The following is a 13,507-nucleotide window of genomic DNA, read 5'->3' as shown; positions in this document are numbered from 1 at the left end:
GCCATCTGGTCCCTGAGTTTGGTTTATTGGGAGTTTTTTGGTTACTGATTCATTTTCATTACCAGTAATCAGTCTGTTCAGATTTCTATTTCTTCCTGATTCAGTTTTGGAAGATTATAAGGGTTTAGGATTTTATCTTTTTTTTTCTAGGTTGGCCAATTTCTTGGCAAACCTGTTTGTAGTAGATTTGGGGATGCTGTGCTTTTATTTCCATTTGTCTTCAAACAAAACTAATGTTTAGTTAGCAGAATGTTGTTTAGCTTCCATGTACTTGTGTTTTTTCTCCATTTTTTTCTTGGTATTTATTTCTAGTTTCATATCATTGTGATCACAAAAGATGCTTGATATGATTTCAATATTCTTAAATTTATTAAAATGTTTTTTGTGGTCTAACATGTGATTTTTCCTAGATAATGTTCTGTGTGCACTTGAGAAGAATGCATATTCTGCTGTTTTTGAATGGACTGTTCTGTATATACCCATTAGGTCCCTCTGGTCTAATGTGTTGTTTAAAGTTACTGTTTACTTATTGACTTTCTGTCTGGATGATCCATCTATAGATGTAAGTGGAGTATTAAAGTGTCCTACTCCTATTGTATTACTATCAATTTCTCCCTTGATGTCTGTTAATATCTGCTTTTTAAATTTAAGTGTTTCTAAGTTGGGTGCATAGATATTTATAATTGTTATATCCTCTTGTTGAATTGAACCCTTTATCATCATGTAGTGCCCTTCCTTTTGTCTTGTTACAGTGTTAATTTTAAAGTCTATTTTATCTGATATGATACCCCTGGTTTGTTTTTTTTTTCATTTCCACTTGGAGTATTTTTTTTCTATCCTTTCACTTTCAATCTGTGTGTGTCTTTGGGTCTGAAGTGAGTCTCTTGTAGGCAGCATATAGATGGGTCTTTTTTTTTTTAATTTTTTTAATGTTTCTTTATTTTTGAGAGAGAGACAGGGAGACACAGCGTTCGAGTGGGGGAGGGGCAGAGAGAGAGAGACACACACACAGAATCTGAAGCACGCTCCAGGCTCTGAGCTGTCAGCATAGACCCTGATGTGGGGCTCGAACTCACAGACTTGAAATCATGACCTGAGCTGAAGTCACTTAACTGACTGAGCCACCCAGGTGCCCTGAAATGGGCCTTATTTTTCTGATCCTTTCAGTCACCCTACGTCTTTTGATTGGAACATCTAATCCATTTACATTTAAAGTATCAACTGATAGGTATGTACTTAGTGCCATTTTGTTAACTGTTTTCTGGTTGTATATGTAGTTCTTTTCTGTTCCTCTCTTGCTCTCTTCCTTTGTGATTTGATGATTTTCTTTAGTGTTATGTTTGGATCCCTTTTTCTTTATTTTTTTTGTGAATCTATTGTAGGTTTTGGTTTGAGGTTTCCATGAGTTACATATATAACACCCTATGTACATAGCAGTCTATTTTAAGTTGATGGTTACTTAAGTTCAAACACATTCTAAAAGCCCTACATTTTTTATTCCCCTCTCCCCATGTTTTGTGTATTTGGTGCCATAATTTACATCTTTTTATTTTGTATATCCCTTAGGTAATTATTGTAGACATAGTTGTTTTTTCTACTTTTGTCCTTTAACCTTCATACCAGCTTTATAAGTAGTTGATCCACTCTCTTTACTATATGTTTGCTTTTACCAATGAGCCTTTTTCTTTCATAATTTTTTTTACCTCCATTTATGGTGTTTTCTTTTCCATTTTAAGAAGTCCCTTTAACCTCTCTTGTAAGTCCAGTTTAGTGGTGATGAATTCCTTTAAACTTCATTTGTCTGGGAAACTCTTTATCTCTTTAATTCTGAATGGCAATCTTTCCAGGAAGGGTATTCTGGTTGTAGATTTTTCCTTTCAGCATTTTGAGTATATCAGGCCTCTCCTTTCTGGCGTACAAAATTTCTGCTGAAAAATCAGCTCATGATCTTTTAGGTGTTACCTTGTAAGTAACCAGTTGCTTTACTCTTACTGTTTTTAAGATTCTCTCATTACCTTTAATTTTTGACAATTTACTTACTCTCTGTTGGTGTGAGCCTCTTTGGGTTCATCTTGTTTGGAGCTCTCTGTGCATCTTGCAGTTGGATGTTTGTTTCTTTCCCCAGGTTAGGGAAGTTTTCATTTATTATTTCTTCCTTTTGTCTTGTTACACTCTTTGCTTTAAAGTCGACTTTATAAGACTTCTGTTGATATTTATTGTCCAAGAGTTTCCTTAAACTATCCTCTTTTTCTTAACCTTTTTCTTTGTACTCTTCAGTTTGGATGACTTCCACTACCTTGTCTTCCAGATCGCTGACTTGTCTATATCCTTTAATCTGCCATTGTTCTCCCTAGTGTATATATATTTTTTTCATTTCAGCTATTGAATTCTTAAGTTATGATTAGTTATTTTTTATATTTTTCTATCTCTTTGTTGAATTTCTCATCGTTCAACTACTCTTCTTCTGAGTTCCATGAGCATCTTTATGACCATTACTTTGAATTCTTTATCAGGCAGATTGCTTATCTCTGTTTCGTTTGGTTCCTTCCTGAGGTTTTGTCTTATTTTATTTGGAACGTCCTCCTGTCTCCTTGTTAGGCCTGACTCACTGTGTGTGTTTCTATGTATTAGGTAGACCAGCTATGTCTCATGGTCTTGATGGAGTGGTCTCATATAGAAGGTGTCCGTTGGGCCTTAGAAGCACACTCCTCCTTTGTCACCAGAACCAGGTGCTCCAGGAGTGCCCTGTGTAGTCTCTTTGTGCCTTCTTATTGCTGGCATGCTTGTGAGTGGGGCTGGCTCCTGGCCCATTGGCTGCAATGACTGGTCACAACTGCTGTGGTCACACTGGTGGGCAGGACTGGCTCCTGACATGGCTGGCTGAGAGGCCTGGCTGTGGCGGCTGTGGATGTGCTGGTGGGTGGGATAGCCCCTGGTGTGCCTGGCTATGAGGTCAGGCCAGGACTGTTGTAGGCATACTGATGGGTGGGCCTTGCCCCTTGTTCCTGTCAGGAGCCACTCTGGAAGGGCGCCAGTCCAGGCCAAAACTACTCGTTTGGTGTGTTGGAACAAGAGCTACTTTGGAGAACACCAGTCCTGGGCAAGGCCACCTGCAGGGTGTGGCAGGATGGGAGCTGTTTTGGGAGACACTGTTTAATGATCTTTTTAAAAGCATCTAATAGCTACCTACTTTAACATTCTTGATCAGAAACTCTGTTGTTTATTCTTTTTAATTTTTAAGATATAAATTAACTTAATAAAAATTGCATCTATTTATTTTTAATCTGTATGGTAGTAGCTAATAAACCTACACTTTTAACTTTTTTTCAAATATTCCTAATATAAATTCTTTGATATGATAAACTATTCAAATTATCTAGTGTAAAATATACTTGGAAAAGCAATTTTTGCATACGAGGACCTACTGTCTAAAAAGAAAGTCAAATTGAAATCTTTGTGAAAACCATAAAATTGATGAGGACAATTGATTGACAAATTTTAACTTATTCCTATGTGAGTAAAGATATTTGACATAATGTAAGGACAATAATCTCTGACTCTGTTTTAATGATTTAGAATATTCTTGGTTTAAGTTTCACACCTGTTTGATGTCTACTAGACAAAATAATGATTGTTATGCTAGACTTTTAATATATTTATTATATTTTAGTGACATTCTTTGATTCTGGCGTACTTGAATCTGGGGAAAAAACAAGCACTTTTATACACTATTTGCCCATATGTTTCCATTTGCTTTTCAGTTTTTGCATTATTTCCATATTTTTCCCTGTCAGGGCTTTAGAGAGACTAGAACATATTTGATAAAAACCTTATATATATTTTATAGATAAGTATGCCTCTATATGAGATGGCTTCATTTAATCAGAATAATTCTAAAATCTTTTGTATTTCTAAGACAAAATATAACTTTCACTCATCTCGAAAGAGCCAGATCAAAGCACCAGAAGTAACTACATAATGTGATCCTTCTGCTTTAGTATTTAAACATATTTTTTAATGTTTATTTATTTTTAGGAGAGAGAAAAAGAGACAGAGCATGAGCCGGGGGAGGGGCAGAGAGAGAGGGAGACACAGAATCCAAAGCAAGCTCCAGACTCTGAGCTGTTAGCACAGAGCCCAAAGCAGGGCTTGAACCCATGAACCATGAGATCATGACCTTAGCAAAGTCAGATGCTTAACCGACTGAGCCACCTAGGTACCCCCAGGATTTTTAAAATCTTATATGATATCATGTAGAAAATTGAAAATCAAACCAATTATATTTATTTCTATGAGTTAAACACTTTTATTCTACCTATTTAATTTACATATGCCCTTTAAGATTATTTTCATAAAATATGAATATAGAGATGGTCATTCAGATAATCAAAGCTACAATAGCTACTTTTCTTTTTTTTTTAACATATATTTTTAATGTTCATTTTTGAGAGAGACAGAGAGTGGGGGAGGGGCAGAAAGAGAGGGAGACACAGAATCTGAAGCAGGCTCTAGGCTCGGAGCTGTCAGCACAGAGCCTGACGTGGGGCTTGAACCACAAACTTGGAGATCGTGAGCTGAGCTGAAGTCAGATACTCAACCAACTGAACCACCCAAGTTCCCCTATAATAACTTTTCAAAACAGAGTTTATAGTTAACCTTCAGATACTTAATTAGAAGACTATGGATCAGTGATCTTCAAAGGTATTGGTTATAATAACTGATTAAGTTTTAAAGTCATTTGGTAACTATATGTAAATTACTATAAAAAAGTATACAGGTCAGATTTTTTTAATACTCAGAAATAAATCTGAATTTGATGATTTTTTAAACATTTTTTTACTATTTATTTACTTTTGAGAGAGAGAGAGTGAGCAGGGGAAAGGCAGAGAGAGAAGGAGACACAGAATCCAAAGCAGGCTCCAAGCTCTAAGCTGTTAGCACAAAACCTGATGCAGGACTCAGATCCATGGACTGTAAGATCAAGACCTGAGCCAAAGTCAGATGCTTAACCAAGTGAGCCACCCAGGCGCCCCATGAATTTGATGATTGAAGAAATGTCTGCCCTAAAATATCTAGAGTATAGTATTTTGATAATCTCTGCAAAAGGTTGTTATAGTGCATTTCATGCTGAAAGTTAGATTTGGAAAGTCACCGTAATTAAACTATATATTATCCTAAGGATCTTGACTTGGATATAAATAGATTTTACATTTAGATAATACAACTATAAATAGTATGTGCCTACAAAACCATGTTATGAAACTAACAGAATAAAACTCCCTGAAAAGATGTGATTGGTCATATGAATCTATTATATTCATTGCATTTTATCTTGAAACATCAAAATAATTTTAGAAAAAGACCTACTGGTTCACCTCGAGGCCCAGGTGGTCCTACCACTGTGCTATCTTCTCCTGGATAACCCTATAATGAAGATAATTATTTACAAACAAAATCAAATTAATAAAATAAACTTTGAAATATGTAGCTTATCATTGTCTCATATGTATGACATCTACAATCTGGCTTTATCTTTTTTAAATGGAAAACTTTACCTACAAAACTTAGCACAGGATATTTTATACAGTTGTAATTCCTATATGGTTCTCAGAAGTGTCTATCAGCTTTAATTACATACAAAGCAGTTCAGGAATTTGTTCAAAGTTTCAGGTTTCCAGTGATACTACAAATTAAGAGTAGTATTATTATAGTTATTCTTAACCCAGAAAAATTTTACTATAAATTTCACTATAAACATACTGGTCATTTAATCTAGAGTCTCACAATCTGTTTCAACAAGTAATTAGTTTTAAGTTTACAAAGCTTTATAGATTACAAAGTACTTTACCATATATTATTTCATGAATATCTTGAAACAACCTATTGAAGACATTTTAATGACTTAAATTTTCATCTCTTGGTATTTACCTTCTAGAATTTGCAATACTTCCCAAATTGAAAAGTGTTTTCTTTTATTCTTTGAAAATGTTTCCATGCACACTTTCAGAAAGAACACAAAAATTAAATATTTAACTTTAGGATTGCAAAGTCAATATACACACATACCTTTTCTCCTTTAGGTCCTGACAGCCCAGAAAGGCCTGGCTGGCCCTGGTGGCCCTAACAAAAGGACAAGAAAGTAGACATTCTCTGTATCATTTGTGCATGTTCTACCTAATACCACCAAGGACATGCCATTAGATACTGCACTATTCTGAAAGAAAAACAAGATTCATTCTCTAGGGGGATGAAGCCTAAATGCAGTAGCAAAGTTTATCGGTGAGATTTCATCTTAATCTGCATAATTGGAATGACATCTTTATATAACCATTTTCATGCAAATAGACACATTTTAATTTCCAATTAGAAATGATTACCCTATAACCTGGAATTCCTGGTTCTCCATCAGGTCCCATCAATCCTAAATGTCCCTAAAAAACAAAGTAAATATTAGAGAGAAAATAGCCAACTGATTGAACCATTACACTTGTACTCTGATTACTTAAAATTTAGAATTTCTGAAGTATAATATTTTACTTAGTCTGAAATGGGAAAACAAGATATAGCATTCTAACTTCTGTCTTATTTTTCTTCTGAACCACAAAAGTCCCACCAAAAAAAAATGTCTCTTCAGTTTACTTCTGGTATGAATATTCTTAATCATATTAAGAAAAATACTTTCAGTTGTCAGAACCCTATAGGTTTTCAGCAAGTTCTTGGAAATGTAATGTGTATCTGTCAAAGTTTATAGTATATATATTTTTTTAATGTTTACTTATTTTTGAGAGAGAGAGAGAGGACAGGGGAAGGGCAGTGAGAGAGAGAGGGAGACACAGAATCTGAAGCAGGTTCCAGGCTCTGAGCTGTCAGCACAGAGCCCGGCGCAGACCCTGAAATCACAAACCATGAGATCATGACCTAAGCTGAAGTCAGACACTTAACCAAATGAGCCAGCCAGGTGCCCTTATATCTGGTCCAAGTTTATGGTAGATGTGCCTCACTGAATATTAGAGTATAGCCTGAAAGTTTTTGATATTATCATGATGGGATCATGGAGAACTCCATACTCATTGATAGTTTCAGATGCTTTGATGAAGAAAAGTTTCAGCTCTGGTCAAAGTTGTTAAAGGAGAAATAGTTGGCAACTTATGTGTGATAATCACTCTGTTATTGCTCTTATTATCAATATTTTGCAGATGAGGATACTACATAATTTAAGGGTTATTCATAAATGCCTCTAAAGTACTGAAAATGTGACTCAGACAACTAAAAAGAGTAAAAATAATAATCCTAAAAATGTCTTACCTTTCATTCTACCAAAAATTTCCACACCAATTCTCCTATTTAAGTTTGAAACTAAATAGGAGATGAGAAAATTAAGGCACAGAATAGGTTCATGCCTAACCAAATACCAGATTAACCAGAAGCTCTAAATATGATTATTTACCCAAAGAACCCATGAGAACCACCTATCATTTAAGTGGATATAAAGTTAAAACATAAAAGTAAGTAGATTTCTTATATAGCACCAATAAAAAGATATAATGGAAAAAAGATTGCATCATAAATCATAAAGTCCATAAGAAACCAACAATAAATCTAACAGGATAGAGGTAAGAACAGAATGAAGGAAATAACAAAACTTTATTAAAGGACATATAAGATGATGTAAGTAAATAGAAAGACATATACTGCTTCTCTACTGAAAGATTCAATGTTAAAGGAAAATGAAGAGCTGATTTTATTTTTTTTTTTAATTTTTTTTCAACGTTTTTTATTTATTTTTGGGACAGAGAGAGACAGAGCATGAACGGGTGAGGGGCAGAGAGAGAGGGAGACACAGAATCGGAAACAGGCTCCAGGCTCCGAGCCATCAGCCCAGAGCCTGACGCGGGGCTCGAACTCACAGACCGCGAGATCGTGACCTGGCTGAAGTCGGACGCTTAACCGACTGCGCCACCCAGGCGCCCCGAAGAGCTGATTTTAAAGTTCACATGGAAGAGAGAATTAAAGTAAGAGCTGAACTTTTCAGAAAAATGAATTATGGAATACTTGCTCTTCTCAAAAGTACTGTAATAATATAACAATTAAATAGTGTGGTATTGAACCCAAAAATAGGCTAACAGATTGACAGAAGAAAACAGAGAGAATGAAAACAGGTCAATAAATATTTGAGAGTTTAGTTTAGTGGGATACAGAGTGACTATTTATTAAATGATTTTGAAACAACTGAAAATCTACTTGGAAAAAAGAAAATCAAGTTCTTTACAACTTATTTCACAGCAAAATAATAAACTTCATATGAGTTAGGAATAAAAATAAAGCTATAAAAGAATTAGAAGAAGGATATGGAAGAGTATTTTTATATACTTTAGGTAGGGAAGGCATTTCTAATGAAGAAATAAAACCTGTAAAGTAAAGGAGTGACAAATTTGAGTATATAATAATTAAAATCTCCAGCAAAAAGATATCAAACAAACAACACTAAATGTAAAATGACAGAAAGAGAAATTGTATTTATAATACATTTTGTAACAAATTTAACAAAAATATATTATCTAAGGGACGCCTGGGTGGCTCAGTCGGTTAAGTGTCTGACTTGGGCTCAGGTCATGATCTCATGACTTGTGAGTTCAAGCCCTGCATTGGGCTCTGTGCTGACAGCGTGGAGCCTGGAGCCTGCTTTGGATTCTGTGTCTCCCTCTTTCTCTGCCCCTCCCCCATCATGCTCTGTCTCTCTCTCTCTCTCTCAAAACTAAATAAACATCATATATATATATATATATAAAATCTAAAATATATAGTTATTACAGTTTAATAAGAAAAAGACAGCAGCCTAATGTAAATCATGTAAAGTGAATATGTAAAGGCAATTTCCAGAAAAAAAAAAATCACTTAATTGTAATCGGGGAGATATAAACAGAAAGAAAATGAGACACATGTTCTCATTTATCAGATTGTCAGACATCAAAAGGGTTAACATGAAGTATTGGTGGTGGGAGTGTATATTGGATGAAACCTTTTGGGGAGGCAGTTGGAGAACATGTGTCAATATTTTTAAAGTGAATATTCTCTTTAGACAAAATCCAAAGTAGGAACCTACTTTGAAGGCAATACTCTGGATTAGTTTCCATATTTGTTAAAAATTAATCATATTAAATAAAGTTTTGTAACATACAAGCCCAAATCAGGAAAATGTTAGTAATTTAAATCAAAGGAAGAAAGACCTGAAGTGGTAAGATGAATATGTCAAATGAGCCTGAGATAAACTTTCCTCAGACAACTGATGAATTATACAATGCTCTCAAGAAGGCTTTGGTGAAAAGTCTAGCATTTGTGACATTTAACGGAGACTAGGAAATACACATGCATTTTGTAGATAAGCTTATTAAATAGTGAAAACACTAAGTTTAATAATTCATGCGTCTCTCATGCTGTGACTTTCTAAACAGGTCCAAATATATTAGCAATAAAATTTTGCTATTATAGGTTCAGAAGTATTTATGTTACCCTTGTTTCCAACACTATATAAAGTTCATGCAAAAGATTAAATATTATTAGATGTTACAGATATTGATCAGAGCCGGTTTAAAAAAAAGTCTCCATGAGCATGTAGAGTCCAAGCTTATAAAGAAAAATCATTTTTAAGTAAATCTAATTTTCAAAAGCAATATGCCAATCCTGACAGCATAGTTTCATACAGATATTAAATTCTTATTTTAAGTGCAAGGCATATAAACTTTCCCACTTAGGTTAAGAGTTATAATCTGAGTTTTTAAAACTTCATTTCATATTTTATTTCCATTTTGAGTTTTTTCCCCTTTCCCTTTTTCATGTCCAGAAACCACTAAGCCATTTAAGTACTGTGGAATGCTTACAATTCTCCACAGCTCATGGAGGTAGATTATTTTCAATGGAACTATTGCTTTCTCTGTAAAATTAATCAAGGGATGAAACTTTAAGGACATGGATACATTTCTTTTCCATCCACAGTGAACTCAGGTCTGGAAATAAATCAAATACTAACCACAGCACCTCTCGTTCCTCTGGCACCCTTAGGACCACTTTCCCCAATTTGTCCGGGAGCACCTCTGCTTCCAATTTCTCCAGTGGGCCCTATTTGTCCTTTTTCACCCTGTGGATGTCGTTAGTAAGAGAGAAAAGTGGGAAAAAACAAATTTTTACCTAGATGAATTAACTATATCATATACCTGAATGACACCAGAGGATAGTCTGTAAGCAAAATTCTGTAAATAGTAACTTGGGTTTACCTAGCTGGTGGTGGAGACTGCCACTGACAATAATAGCATACCATCACCACCTAGGTTATCTGAAAGATATGACTGAAAGTAATTTAGGAGAAAGGACATTAAAAAAAATAATTTTGGCCAAACAAGCAGGGGAGATCTGGTGTTCATGTTGAATTACCAATAACCAATTTTTTATTTTTGAATTTGTTAGGTATGTATGTATGTATGCATGCATGCATGTATTTCTTGTTATCATGAGAAAACATAGACTGTATAAGAAACCTGCTTCTATACACAATTTCAATCCCACAAAGATCTATTTAATGTATACAGTTTCCAGTGTATGTTTCTGTATATTCAGTGGCTTGGAGTCTGCCTTTAAAAATCCATAACATATTTATATCATTTAACATCCTTCTGAAAACTAGTTATCTTCTGTTTTCCATCAAGCTGACTGATCATTCTCTACCACCAAAATATGGCTGCTTTTAAACAACTTTAAGTGCTATAATTCATTTTCTGAAAGTGGGAACCAATCTGTTCTGCTGTAGACAATAAAGTAGATACAAAGAAAAACTAGACTGTGATCATAGGAAGGAAGTTTTTGGTATTTATAATAATTCGCAGGGATGCAGGCTACTGTAAAGAATTATACTGTCCCACTTCTAATGTTGATTTTAGATATAACATCAAATATGATGAAAAGAGACTTCAGTATTGGGGTTATTTTCATGGGTAAGAGTGGCTACTAAAATTCACCTCATTCATTTTTCCTTACTTCTTATTCTAACTAATCCTGTCTCTACATTATGACAAAGATAGGCTGGGTGTATGTTAGTAGAAATGATAAAATTAGACTTTGGGAACTAGATATGGTGTGATTTGAAGCTAATTATAGTCATATATTCAGAACTGTTGTATTTGAATAAGAAAATCATACTTGAACAAATTATTGGCCCCATACAGAGATGAATTTTTCATTATAATGTTCCAGAATTTTATACATTTTCATTTTAGTAAGATATAAAAGAAACATATAAACCATATTCTGGATGTGTGTTTCTAAGTCAATATATGGGAAAGATAAAATAATTAACCTTTTCAATTTAGATAAACATAGTACTAATAAACCCAGAAACAATCTCAATCATAATCTTTTCCCCTAAACATTTTACTAAAGTTGTTACTATTACACAAATGGTGTAGTATTTTCCTTTTCTCTCTTTTCCTGCCCAAAGTCTACTGAAGAATTTTTGGCAAACAGGAGAAGAAAAGGCAAATATCTTCACAGAAACTACAGAGTGAGACTGTTGCCTTCAAATAATTAAGGCGATAAATACTCCTAAGTAGAGTTAAATATTAATTTATATAAATGTGCCTTTTAAAGCCAAATTTATATTTCTTTATTACCATATACCTCATGCAAATAAAAATATCACAGCATTCTATGGAGCTCAGAGCACATCAGAAGAAAGGAAGCCTTAAAAAGATGTAAAAAAAAAAATTACCTTTTTGCCTGGGCGACCTCTTTGCCCTGGAATTCCCACAATTCCTTCAGATCCCTGAATGTCCAATATAAAAAAGAAAATAAATTGTTAAAGAAAGGACTAGATGGCATATTTAAATACTTACATCACATAATCACTGAATTGAACATTATGTAAAAATGAGGGTTACTTTTCAACAATATTGTGTTTGCATAATTATCTAAAAATAGGTCATGATGATTTAGCGGTCTGTTACTAATGAGTAAAATTTACATATACAAACTGGTCAAGATAGACAAAATTAAACTGTTCTTTATTATAGGAAGAAAATTATTTGGTTTCATCACCATTTTAATTAGTGAGACTGTAATTAAACTAAACCCAATGCATCCATTTTAATTTTAGCAGTTCTATGAGCTACTACTGTGGGTTCAACATCTTGTTGAATGTATATATAAAATATATATATAAAACATGGTGAAGAAGAATCTCAAGATCTTATTGGAGTAGTAGATTAAGGAGGTTTTCTTTGGTCTGTGGAAAAAAGAAGAGAGGGAAATAGATGGAGAAAAAAGAAGTAGTCATATTCAACTTTAAAACAGTATTTTCATTTTAATCTGTATTTTATTCAGACAAAGTAGACTGAAAGTTTTCAATACATACTTTTTTTTGTAAAATTGGCTAAAATATTTTAGATGTCATATGAATTTGCAGGTCAACAATAATTAGGCTTAAATGAGATCCACAGTAAGCCAGGGTGCAAGTTCTGAAACGGCCAACAATTAATCACAGCACTCCTTGCATTAGTTTGGAAATGAAAATGGAAACCTCAAATTTGTGTCCCAAAGCTTGGCAAACTGAAAAAATGATGTAGACAAGAAATAAATTGTGGTTTACCACTGTGCTATGGAGGCTCTTGATAAATATTTGTTGAACGAATAAACAGATACCTAAGGAAGTGACTCATGCCCTATGCTCCTCAGTAAATGCTCTTCTAGCCTCAGAAAGTCACTGAATTTAGAAGCCAAAATGGTTAAGTTCTATTGCTGTAGTTCTAGCTGCATCCAGAGGTCAAAATGATAGTTGCACTAACCTGAGATTTCTTTGCGGTTAATATGGACTTTTAAAAAGAGGCAGATTAACTTTCATTAGAGGGTAATGGTGTGAGCTTTTAAAAGTCAGACTGCTAGTTTCATAGTCTGGCTCTGTCACCTCACAGCAATATGACCATAGGTAGATTGTTTAACTTCTAAAGGCCTCAGTTTCCTGTTCTATAAAAGAAGTACAACAATACCTCTTCAAAGAGTTATTAAGATTAAATGAGATAGTGCATGTAAAGCTAAAAAGAACCGGACTTTAAACTGAAGAATTTAGCTCAGTGTTAGTTCTCACTGACGTCTGCTGCCTTTTTCAAGTGTATTATATAACATTTGAATGTATATAAAAAGATATTAGAAGGTACAATAAATACCCATGCACCCACCACCCACTGTAAGAAAGAGAAGATACATATGTAATTGAAGTCCCATATGCACACATACCTTTCCAAACACATTACCCTCTCCCCTCACTCAGGTGCAACCATTTTCCTCAATTTATCATTCCCAAGCATTTCTTTATACCGTTACTCCATTTGCATGTATCTCCAAGCAGTATGTGGTAATGTTGCATCTTTTCAAGCTTTAAATAAGCATACTTAATGCATTCTTTGGAAACTTTTTTAACACACATTTTGCTTTTGAAATTAATCAGTGTCTTTAATCTACTCAC

General features: G+C 34.1%; 1 protein-coding gene across 1 annotated transcript in view; it reads right to left on the bottom strand.

Moving 5' to 3' along the window:
• Positions 1-13,507, bottom strand: part of COL24A1 (collagen type XXIV alpha 1 chain) — a 413,841-nt gene that overhangs the window by 87,355 nt on the left and 312,979 nt on the right. The window contains exons 38-42 of the mRNA XM_047085469.1: positions 11,759-11,812; positions 10,028-10,135; positions 6,378-6,431; positions 6,067-6,120; positions 5,368-5,424 (exon numbers count right to left, since the gene is read on the bottom strand). Coding sequence (XP_046941425.1) covers positions 5,368-5,424; positions 6,067-6,120; positions 6,378-6,431; positions 10,028-10,135; positions 11,759-11,812 — 327 coding nt within the window. The remainder of the gene's footprint in view (positions 1-5,367; positions 5,425-6,066; positions 6,121-6,377; positions 6,432-10,027; positions 10,136-11,758; positions 11,813-13,507) is intronic.

The sequence above is a fragment of the Lynx rufus genome, unplaced genomic scaffold, assembly GCF_022079265.1.
Source record: "Lynx rufus isolate CCGP_SWC_20201006 ecotype Redwood Valley unplaced genomic scaffold, mLynRuf1.p SCAF_2, whole genome shotgun sequence".
In the NCBI taxonomy this organism is placed as follows: Eukaryota; Metazoa; Chordata; class Mammalia; order Carnivora; family Felidae; genus Lynx; species Lynx rufus.
This window is presented reverse-complemented; position numbering and strand designations above follow the sequence as displayed.